Below are 12,500 nucleotides of genomic sequence, written 5' to 3' on the forward strand. Positions count from 1 at the left end.
ACTGAACATCCTCATATCAGACTTGAGTCAGACACTGCTGCGTTTTCCACACACAGCTATTGTACTGCCGTCTCAAAGCACCGCGTACAGGCCCTCTTGCCATTGTCTCATTTACGCCCTTCCTTCAGAGCAGGCGTAAAGCTTCTAGAACAGTCCGTCTATTCTCCTTCAAACTGTTTTCAGATTTATCTGCACCGCAAACAATTCCCATCTGCTGCTATCTCTCTTTTTCTGTCTACAAACCACGATAACATTCCTTCTTTTTGTCCCTGTTACTGGACATACTGAGGAAATTCTACCTTAGGGGGAAAAAAAAACCAACCCTTAAAAAAACAACTGGTGAATTTATTTAAAGAGAAATGAAGCTGTGCGAATGGGACTAGTCGTTGACATGAGTGTTCAGTGTGCGGTAATGTGTGATTGGTTGATTAGTGGTCATGTGACGTAGCGTAAGGAGGGCCCGCCACCCTGTAGTGAATGAACTCTGACATGATGTCACAAACAGATATTATACATAGATGTCAACTCTGACCTTTGGAAGCTATAAACTACAAATATATGCGTGTGTGTGTGTGTGTGTGTGTGTCTGTGAATGTGTGTATTTAGATGTGCTTGAGAGCTTGTGCGTTAATTTTGCAAGAGTATGTGCTACGCGGATATAGTTGTTTGAGAGAGAGAGAGAGAGAGAGAGAGAGGGAGAGTGCGTGCACATGTGTGTGTGTGTGTGCGTGTGTGTGTGTGTGTAGTTTAGATTCCTCTGGTATCCATGACGATATAAATATCTGACAAAACTGACCTGACATTTTGCTGGTCCCTCCTGAGAAAAAAAAAAAACCTCAAAGACATGGCGCATATTGTTGAGAGTCCCAACATATTTCTTTATTATGGTAATGGTCAAGTCATTCATCTCTGGTTACAGTACAATGGAAGTTAATGGGAATCACGGACCTGGGGAGAGACAGAGAGAGATATCTGCTGGATGAGCTGTGTCTTAGAGATGGGGTCAACTTCGGGTCACAGGTCAGTCTAAGGTCACAGGAAAGGTGAGGTTCAGCACAGCTCAGTGAACCAATCAGAACACACAAATTTCCCCCGCCTGGGGATCCATAAAGTATTATCTTATCTTATCTTATCACACACACACACACACACACACACACACCAGTGCAGGCCTAGCGACGAGGCACAGAGACAGCACCACCTGAGCGAATTAGACACAAATCAGTCAGTAACACCGGTGGACTGGATGAGAACCATGAGCAAGGATAGAGCAGATTCAATAACCAGCAATCTGATCTGTAACAGAACAGAACAGGAAGAAACAAACAAACAAACAAACAAAAAAAACCCACTAGTCCGTAATTGCAACGGTCGTTTGTAGTTCAAGTGGTTGATACAAGCTAACCCACTCAGGTGGGACAAAATGGGACCGGACTAGTACAAAGATTAGTACAAAGATTAGTACAAAGATTAGTACAAAGATTAGTACAAAGACATAGAGGCTCACAACTCCTCGTTACTATAAAATGACTCTGTAGCACACTTTTTCAGCAGAACGTTCACAATTCAGTATCAGCTAGCTACAGATTCAGTTCTCTCTCTGATGTCAAAGGGGAAAAGACTCCTTTGTGGAGTGAACGTAGGGATGAATTCAGCTTCATCCATCATTTTTTGTACGGACATTGTGAAAATATTCTCCTGTTTCATCATCATCATCATCATCATCGTCATCGTCGTGGCATTAGAAGTGTTATTTTGTAACTAAATTATAAGGTTAGACATAATTCGGCCATTCTAAAATGCAATTCAGACTCTGCCCTAATGCACGAGTTCTGCAAAGCTTCCAAAACCTCCAGAGTTAATGACATCTGACATCTCCTGCTTTAATGACATCTGACATCTCCTGCTTTAATGATATCTGACGTCTCCTGCTTTAATGCAGTGGAGGAAAGGAGAGTAATGACGGACTGTTTGAAAAAAACAAAAAACAAAAAAAAAAACACTGTCAGGGCTTTGAAATGTGCAAACCAAAAATAACGTTAGCTTGGATCCATACGCATGATATTTTTCCTAGAGATGACTGCTTCACCTTTTTGCAAACCACATCAACTTCACTTGCAGAGGAGGGAGGGGGAGCTGGGGATACCACTTTCTTGGAATTTTGATAGCGAAAGGATTTTTCCGTGAAGGCTATGGGCCCCCCTTTGGGATTTATCCCGGCTTTTTCCAAGCAAAGCCTGCATTTATCGACCCCACAGGAGATGGAATTCTGCACCTCGCACACTCAGAAACGATCTTCAAAGCCGCAGAACTAACGAACGTGGCATGGGTATGAAAATCCATAAGCAGGGTGACTGCCCCTCTGGGAATTTGATATTGTCTCCTGTGTGTACGGTGAGAGAATTTTTTTTTATATATATATATATATATTAAAAATTCAATCTGCTCACATGTCAACGTACATCACGTCTCCGAGCCCAGTAGGCTTAGAAAGCAAGGTACCATGGGATATGTAGAGTTTGAGTCTCTTCTACTTAGTAAAGCATTTGCTGTATTCTATTTTTTTTTTCCCCAGTTACATGGGTTTTACATTGAAACCCATCCTGTTTAATTGTTTTTTAATGCGTTTTTTAAAATTGTTTTTAACGTCTTTCCTACGTGCGAAATCTCGTGTGTGTGAAGTTACATGTCAAAGATCCAGTGACTATGGGGACGTTTGAGGAGTTTTTCACACATTTTCGTGCATGATATCTATGGGCTGTTACACCTGCCAGGAGACTGGGCATGATGTGGGTGAATATCATGGCGTCATCCCCAGAGAATCACCCTCAGTCGCGAGCTTCTCCTTCCCCTACAGTCTTCAACAAATGACGCCGTACCAGCGAGCGTTCCGTCGGAGCTTTGCAGACGGGATAAAAAGACTAGTCGACGAAAAAGAGGGAGAAGGGGCGGAATGCGCCGTAGACTAACCCCGCGCTCACATCGGCAGCGACGTTGACGCTGTATGTCGCCGTGTCGCTGTCGCCGTGTCGCTGTCACACACTGTCCTCCAGCTTGTGGGCGTGGCTAACGTAGTTTTGAGGAAGTGGGCTACAGATGCACTGACAGGAGATTCATCAGTTTTCTAAAAGAACGTATATACTAATGAGCAATACAAATATGCATTACATTTTACATTTATTTAAATGTTATATTTACATCATATTTGCTATAATCTTAGTGGAGCTGTTTGTCTGTGGAGTCGTTTTTCTTAAAGGCAGGCCTACTGATATATTGCCCAATATATGCGTGAACCCATAAATCAGGTGCATTCCTGCTGAAAAATATGCTTTGTAGCATTCGCAATCGCCGCCATCCACGCGCACAGACAACATCGTGGGTGGGTAAGAGGAACACGTAAGGGTAAGAGGGACACATCTGCCCTCCGATTGGCTGTTACTCGACTCTGCTCATTTGCATAAAGTTGAACTTTTCTCAACTTTTTTTTTTCTTGCAAAGTTGTGGCGATCCTGTCGCCAGGCGACTGGCCGCGCCATGTCTCTCAGTGTAGCCCAGCGACCATTGGAAATGAACGACTTACGGCCGCTTTGTTGCTTGTTGTCGCTGCCGGTGTGGGCGCACGGTTAGGAGTATGGGTCTCAGCGACCACTGCAAGCCTCCTGCACTACCAACGGTCCTTCTCTCTACCACGCGGTCTATCCACAACAAGTAAGATGAGCTGGAAGTGTGGGCCAAATTCAAAAGCGAAGGGAAGGAAACCTGTCTTCTTGAGTTTACCGAAAAATGGCTTGGAGGATCGGACCGGGATGAGGAACTGTCGATACCGGGGTTTGGTAGCCCATTTCAGATGGACCGGTCACCGACGATTACCAACAAGTGATGTGGAGGGGTTGTGTGCTTCTAAGTCAGCCAGAGGTACTGTAACACTGTCATGGTCCAGAGGAGGACATGTACCCCAGACAATCTCGCACTGCCCTTACTACTCGCCCCGCGAATTCCAACAGGTGTTTTTCACGATTGCTTACATACATCCGCGAGCCAATGCATCCGCAGCTGCACAGCTGATTTCTGACGTAACGCAAAGGCTGGACTCAGTCTGTCCCGGGTGCCCCTAAGTTTATCCTCGGGGATTTTAATCACTGCCAATTAAACAAGACTTCGTGGATGTATGTGCCACCACATAAAAAAAAACTCTATGATTGCCCTTTGTTACGGTTCAGTGGACGGTGCTTACAAATCTTTGCCCATGCCTTACTCCGGTGCATCCTACCACAACAGTGTGTATCTCATGCCTGCGTGTAAACCCTCCTTCAGGCGTCTCGAGAGCGTGGAGAGAACAGTGAAGAGTTGGTCGGAGGACAGCGTCTCCTCTCTTCAAGCATGCTTTGACTGTACACACTGGCAATGTTTTTATGATGCTTATGATGACATTATGATGCATTATGATGCTTATAATGATACATTATGACGCTTATAATCTGACACGGCCTCGACATACATTTACGCTCCGTGTCGGCTCGGTCACCCTAACTAAAAAGGTTGTTACTTATCCAAATAACAAGCCTTGGGTAGCAAAAGAGCTTAAATCAGGCATTAATAAAAAAGAAACGTATTAAACTAGTGATCCTCTGGAGAAAAAGGTTGTCTCCAGAGAAGCGCGAAATGAAATAAGGAAGGCTAAAATGAAGAATAGGGGAAAAGACAGAAATGCGATACAGCAGTGGCAATCTTAGAGCAGCCTGGCAAGAGATTAAAACAATGGCCTCCTTTAATCAATGTGCAAATGAGACAAAACAATCCATCAGTGCAAACGGGATGGATGATTTCTGATTTGCCCGAACACTTTCAACTCATTTTTTTCTCGATTCGAAAAGGTCTGAGTTCTCTGACAATATTTCCATGCTAGTAGGGTCTCTTGTACCTCAGAACGATATTGTGATATCTGAGGAATGTGTCACAGCTCTATTTAAGAGGGTGAGCATAAGGAAGGCTGCTGGTCCTGATGCCATCTGTGGGCACCCTTTGTGCTATTGTGCTGACCAGCTTAGTGAGGTCTTCACTAAACTCTTCCAGAACTTGGCCAGATACCTACAATCTGGAAAACGTCCACCACAATACCCATCCCAAAATCAAAAAATGTCAAGGAACTAAGTGAGTGTAGACCTGTAGCACCATTTGTCATGAAAATTTTGGAGCAGATTTTAAAAGATATGGTTGTCTCTCTCATTGATGGCAAATTAGACCCCTTACAGTTTGTTTGCCAAGCTGGTAAGGGTGTGGAGGATGCAGAACTCTTCACACTCGATTGAGCGAATAAGCACCTCGACAAATGCAAACCTCATGTTAGACTTCTATTCGCTGATTTTTCTTTCAGCTTTTAACGAGATGCAGCCTCGTATTTTGACTGAACGATTTGCCCCTTATTTTAAATTACCTGATCAGTTTTTGATGTTGCTTTTAGATTTGCTAACGGACAGAATCCAGCAGGTTTTGGTGAATGGGCATATGTCCAGCACCAAGGTCTCAAATACAGGCTCCCCCCGGGGTTGTGTCCTGCCCTCCTCGCTTTTTATTATGTACATATTGTCTCTTCTTCAGGGCTCGGAGTCAGATCATGGTTGTGCCCTACCAGCCTATGTTAAATGGTGTGATGATAACTTCCTCGAACTTAACGTATCAAAAGCTAAGGAATTAATCATTGATTTCAGGCAGAATAGTGACAAACCAAAAGCTAGCATTATACATGGTGAGGATGTTCAAATTGCCGACACAAATAAGTATGTGGGAATAGTGTTCGACTCTCAACTCAAGTCTGATGTAAACACAGAGTCAGTTGTCGAGTGTGGACAACAAAGAATTCACTTAACGCGGAAGCTTAACTCTTTTCGTGTCTGTGATACTATTCTATGTCATTTTTATCCAACATTCATTGAATTCATTGAGTCCACAAACGTTCTCATTTATTTGCTCATTTAATGGGGTGTCTGTGAAGGACAAGAATAGCCTAAATGGTATTGTGAAAATTTGCTCCAAGATAATTGGAGTCCAGCAAAGAGACTTGTGCTCCCATTGGGAAAAACGGATGGCCCAGAAAGCAAAAGGAATTATCAGCCAGTCTGACCATGTTCTGTCCAGTGAATTCACTGTAATGCCCCAGCAGGTTGGCGTTATACTGTGGCCCTTTAGGAAAACAAACCGCTGCTCCAAGTCCTTCATTCCCTCTGCTATCAAGCTACTAAACGCCGACAGTCATCATTTTGAATCAATGTTATGTTCTTTTTAAACTCAGTTATTTATTAATCTACATTATTTATTTATTTATATAAACCATAACAAAATGTCTTATTTTATTTTATTTACTGCTGCTCATGGTTCTCTTGCACTGACCCATGTATGTTGATCTGTTGCCTCTGACATATAACTACCTTGCCTGTGAGTTGTAAAGTTGTGTGTATGGACTGGGGAAGAGGCAAATGAATTGCCCTTCTGGGGATCAATAAAGTTGTCTGATTTTGAATCTGAATCTCCTGTGGTGACAGTGATGTTCCAGAAGAGGATTATGGAGATTTTGACACAAACAATCTGAGCTGTGATGACGAGGTGAATCGGGGGAAAATCGGAAAGTTCTTTCGCGTTTCTTGATGGGAGCTCACGGAGTTACGACACAGAGATTAGAGTGAATGGGCCTCGCCCTCGGTCATTAAAAACCGTCTCCATGACAGTGTGATTTGAGCAGGCTGAAGAAGGCACCAAAAAAAAAAAAGAATAATAATTCAAAGCAAAGAGATTCTGAAATGAACTAAAGTCTGGCAGGATATTTTTTTTGTTTTTTTTTTTTGGAATGTGGACTATTTCTCTTTCTTCAATATTATATCCAGCTAGTGCCTTTCTCCAATATAATTCCTTAATCTTCAAAAACCCAGTGAGTGCAGTGGTTTTATCAGTTAGATTGGGGACAGAGTCATTTGATCCTGTAGCAGGAGAGGAGCAGAGCAGTATGTAGAATGAACAGACACAACATATGACACAAGGTATTATAATAACAGCTAATTGTCTGACCTCTAAATATTTCACCAGCGCATAAACATGTTTCTCTCTCTCTCTCTCCCTCTCTCTCTCTGATTACCACCATACAGAGTTGCACCGTCCTCTCAGACCTCCAGTTTACTCCCCGTGGAGTTAAACCTAGCCGTGCACCGACAGATAACCCGCCAGTCTGCTCTAATTCACAGAGAAAAAGCACGATGCTCTGCTAATTATATTTAATTAGGAGGTAGTTATGGCGAATAGGATGGAGGGGTTTTAACACAGGAGGAAAGAGAACAGACTTTATCTGAAACACAGCGCTAAAAGCATCGCAATAACAGAGCAATAAGAGCACTCCTACGACAGCAGGAACCTAACACAGAGAGGGAACGAAAGACAGAGGGAGTGTGAGAGAGAAAGAGAGGGGAAGAAAGAGGGGAGGGGGCGGGGGGGGAGAGAGAGAGAGAGAGAGCGTGACCATGGGGAACAGAGATGTGGTATTTTGGATGGATGGATGAACAGGTGCTCTGAGTTTGGGGACCATGTTCACTGCTGTAGTCCATGCTGTTTTCTGTTCTACTTCACTCTAACTCTGCCCATTTCATTTCCACCCTCTGTCAACCAACCATATTTCTACCTGCAGTCTTTACCAGAAAACACACACACACACACACACACACACACACAAACACACACACACACACACACACAAGTTCCATTCCCCAATCTACCGTAAGACTAAGCACACTGAGTCTATCAATGTCGGCTGGTCGCATCCATCAGTTTGCCATCACTCCGACAGGAAACCACCTTCAATTTCACTGGACGTCAGTCATAAAAGGACCTGTGTTTGTTTTTAAATGAATGCCACAGTGTGCAAACATTAACGGAGAGCCTTTTCCCACCCACCTCACGTCTTCAGTCCCTACAGTCACTCCTGAAAAACAAATCATACCTTACTTTACCTCCACCATGTCACATTAACCGTTCTGATTCGCCCGAATGCACGGACGAATAAGCGAAAAGAAAAGAAAAAACTGCCATCCACAAATAGAACAGGAACTCTACAGACTTTACATCTCCTCATTTCGCACACAGAGTCCTACTCCCCGTGAAACAGTAAACAGAAAAAGAAAGAGAGGGAGAGAGAGATCTCGGCCGTCTGTTCAGCAGCTAATATGTAATCGGTTTCCTGTGTGCAGGAACAAAACATTATCATTAACTGACCAGCAGATCGATAGAGAAACAGAAAGAAGAGTCACAGCACAGATGAGTGACAGTGAGTCAAAGTCATGAACTGCGCAGTCCACTGGGCAATGAGACAGGCTTCACAGCAAACATGCATGATTTGTATGTAGTATGTACGTGTGAATGAGTGTGATGGTACAGATGTGGCAGAAGTTGGGAAGAAAGAGTGTGTGTTCCCATACATGAGACTGCATAGACACAAACTGTTAGCAGGGAACATATGTCAGTCTGTTGTGGAGTTTTCCACAGTGTGGGCAAGACACTGCTTTAATTTAACACACTGGAGATATCTCATCTGCTCCAAGGTTAGAACAGCACCCAAATGACCCAGATCCCTCTGAGTCTCTACCGTGTGAAGAGCGTGGTAGACCTCTGCTTTCTCTGGTTCTGAGGACCAAGCCACGCGGTACTGGTCCGCGCTCCGCCGGCCAGGGTACACGCTGTAAGTGAGACCACGAAATACCTCATTTTCATTACACATTCAGGGCTTAACATCAGGAGAAAAATATCTCAGCTATGCCGTCAAGGAACAAAAAAATCTGAGTTACACAACGCAGGTACTTGAGAGCCCGTGGGAGAGCCGAGAGAGAGAGTGAGAGAGAGAGAGAGCGAGAGAGAGAGAGAGCGAGAGAGAGAGCGAGAGAGAGAGAGAGAGAGGAGTTGGCGCGTTTGGAGAAATCTGAAGGACTGAAGCTGATTAGTTAAGAGGTGATCAAAGCACAAAGTACTGACGAGGCTTCACTTCAAAAAAAGTGCATACATCTTTCACAGACACAGCAGCTGAGATGTCTCAGACTGCAAATGGCACAATGACGAGACAGAGAGAGCGAGAGAGAGAGAGAGAGAGAGAGAGAGAGAGAGAGAGAGAGAGAGAGAGAACTTTCATCTCCTACGAAAACCAAGACAAACTCTCCGTATAGTCTCTGAAATAATTTAGTATTCATTTCCTCTACTGAGGCCCCTATAACTTATGATAAAAGGACAGGCGAGTGAATGTGAAAGGGTGCTGATGCGGGGAAGTGGTGTATTATGGGTCGTAGATGGGCGGTAAGTTTGCGCTTGTTTGAGAGCGGAGAGTGGAGAAATGAGGGCCCTCGCTGATGGATTAGCCCCTGCAGAGACACACGAGAACAGCTTCCTGTGGCGAGCAACATGACACAGCCACACAACAGCCATGCAAATCAACAATTAACCTTTCCGCCAGGAGCTGATGAGCAGGAACAAATGTTTGCCGGAGAGAGAGAGAGAGAGAGAGAGAGAGAGAGAGAGAGAGCGCACAGCCAGCGTGTCAATTAGTGGAAGAGAGGTAGAGGAGGAGAGAAGGTGGAGAGTGAAGAAAGGGGACAAATATGAGACGCTGCAATGAAGAGGCGGGGGGGGGGGGGGGGGGGGAGGAGAGGAGAGAAGAGGAGAGGAGAAGAGAGGAGGGGAGGGGAGCAGTTGGGAAGGAGTGGGCAACATAAGGAAAATGAGAGAATGGAGTGAAAAGGAAAATAAACACAAGCGGAGAACAAAGGAGAAATGACATGAATGAGAAAATGAAAGAAGAGTGAGATAAAGAAGGGTTTTAATCCGTTTGGGGACAGAGGGGGGGGGGGGGATGTCAGCACTGCCTGCAGTAACATCTACAAAAACGATCAAATCCGACAGAGTCAGCAGAACTTAATGTTCTTTCGTACGAGTCATCAGAGAGAGAGAGAGAGAGAGAGAGAGAGAGAGAGAGAGAGAGAGAGAGAGACGTACCCCCAGAAACAAGGCCAAACTCCGTTTTTTTTCCGCCCCACCTATAAAACACAGGCAATTCCCACTATGACACTAAACTTCAGCTGGATCTGGAATTCACCTACACATTCTCAACCCCTGGGGGAGCTTGGATGGAAATGTTTTATCCCCATTTCTAATAAACACAGATGCAAACGTGGCAGGGAACTGTCTGCTGGTTTTTGTTTTTTTTTCCTCTGTAATCCCACAGATGAAAGACACAAGGCAAGTAGATCTTAGTTTAGCTTCAGACGGATGTTCTGCTCATCAGGGGAACACAGCCTGAAACAGGTTTAGGTTCTGAAACAGAATCCTGTGGAACTTAACCAACACCTGCTGAACGCAGATGGGAAAAATCGGGCCACCCGCAGAGTGCAAACCCCAGCCTGATGATTGGCTGGATTCAGCACATCTTCACGCTCCATCACAACACACGCTAAAAACACACGAGCAGACGAGAGAAATAAAATGTTCAAACTTTTGTTTTGCTAAGAGGCTGAGTAAAGCTGACCAAGTTATTTGTGATGCCTGTGAGAAACGTATGGAGAAAGCAGCAAATCGACTGTTGGAACTGCAGGTGCCAGCAGCGGTCATTAGCTGGAAAATGAGAGGGTAGCTCATCGTATCCATCTAATGTGAGAGTGAGAGGCAACAGATAGTTCTCAAAAAACAAACAAACAAACAAGCAAACAAAATACACAACAAAAAAAAAACACCCTAGTGTCTCAGGAGAAGCCATCACCACCTGCAGTGAAAAGAGACAGTGATACAGCTTTTATCAAGGAGCTCCAAGCACAATGCACACAACGTGTATCCAATTATATCAGCTAGCATGGGGTTAACTAGAACTGGGCAAATAGCAATTATTACACACAGAGCACAGTCTTCAGTAATTCACCCAGTTCACTGTGAACACGACGCTGGCCTTCACAGAGATCTAACACGGTCAGAGCAATAAAGACACGTGGCAGCCCAGAACCACGCCAAACATTAACAATCACACAGAAGACGCCTATCATACGGATCACAATCATAGAGTAAAACACGCTGTCATCCACGACATTATTACAACTGTAGAATCTCTGTTTTACGACTGTGCAACAGCTAGACAGCCAGACAAATAGATCAATCGATTGGTGGAAGGATGGATAGACAGATAGGTAGACACACACAAATAAACAGATAGATAGATAGATAGATAGATAGATAGATAGATAGATAGATAGACAGATAGACAGATAGATAGACAGATAGATAGATAGATAGATAGACAGATAGATAGATAGATAGATAGATAGATAGATAGATAGATAGATAGATAGATAGATAGACAGATAGATAGATAGATAGATATTTTGTTACTGGAGAAGGAGTTGAAGGCTCCAGAGAGAAACAGCTCTTTAACATATTCAGATGTTCAAGTCTTCTGTCTCTTATTGTGTGAGTGTGCCGTATGTGTGATTCACAACGACTGTGGAAAAGAACGCTTTCCTTACACAACCCTGAACTCAGCCTTTTAAGGTCTCAGTTTTCTTACTCTTCCATCAAACATTCCACTTCAGAAGTTAAAAAAAAAAACAAAAAAAAACACCCCGCAATAATAAAACATCAGGCATTGCCTGTGAAGTGCAGTTACGAGAAAGAAAAAAAAAAAAAGGACACTTGAGAGAAAAAGCGTTTGGTCAGGACGTTTATCCTGAGTGGCTTTAAAATATCGGGTGAGGTGGGTGAAAATCCAGAGAGCTCTGTGCATTTTGCATCCTGCCAAAGAACCAAAGGAAGCAGTGGGGTCCTTTAATTCACACTGAGATTGTTTAAAGTCATTCAATGAAAAAGAATGAAGCGAATCAGTGTTTGTCACCTCTGTGACCAGCAAACAATGAGCCCTAATGGGAGTCAATGGGGTGATGCTCCACGCCGGGCAGAAACCAGTGACCGACATGGAGAAGTCTGAGCACGTCCCTGGTCTGGATCACAATCTGTTTGTTCAGTGGATCGCCTGTCACAGACGAGTGATGTCACTTCCTCCGAGCGGCATCTGAATGTTTTCTTTTAAAAAAAAAGAAAAGAAAGAAGGAAAGAAAGAAGGAAAAGAAAGAAGCCTCTGTCTGATATGTCAGTCAGACATGATCTAACGTTTCTGTGATTTATAGCACAAAGCAAAAAAAACAAAAAAAAACAAAGAAAAAAATGACATTTGGTAACCAGGGATGTCACCCTGTTTTATTTATCTGCAGACAGTAGCACTTATCGTCTCTGGTTTCAGGCTGCCTAATCAATTTCTCTTCAAAACGAGATTACATCTTCGACTCCTCAGAAAACAAATCTCCCGAAATTGAAGGAGGAGGTTCGGGAGACGTTCCTTCAGCCCTCTCCGGACAGTTCGGCAGGTCCTCTCTCTCTCTCTCTCTCTCTCTCTCTCTCTCCAGAATCGCAGCCGGTGAAATATTCATGGAGCTGTGTGT

The 12,500-nt window shown here is 43.9% G+C and overlaps 2 protein-coding genes across 2 annotated transcripts in view; one reads left to right on the forward strand and one right to left on the reverse strand.

Moving 5' to 3' along the window:
• cep89 (centrosomal protein 89) overlaps window positions 1–12,500 on the reverse strand; it is a 99,419-nt gene that overhangs the window by 23,888 nt on the left and 63,031 nt on the right. The gene's annotated exons all lie outside the window — the stretch shown is intronic.
• The window catches only part of LOC115805634 (E3 ubiquitin-protein ligase RNF182), a 6,503-nt gene continuing 5,927 nt past the window's right edge, over window positions 11,925–12,500 (forward strand). Inside the window, exon 1 of the mRNA XM_030766287.1 lies at window positions 11,925–12,000. Coding sequence (XP_030622147.1) covers window positions 11,925–12,000 — 76 coding nt within the window. The remainder of the gene's footprint in view (window positions 12,001–12,500) is intronic.

This window comes from Chanos chanos, chromosome 2 (genome assembly GCF_902362185.1).
Source record: "Chanos chanos chromosome 2, fChaCha1.1, whole genome shotgun sequence".
Taxonomy (NCBI): Eukaryota; Metazoa; Chordata; class Actinopteri; order Gonorynchiformes; family Chanidae; genus Chanos; species Chanos chanos.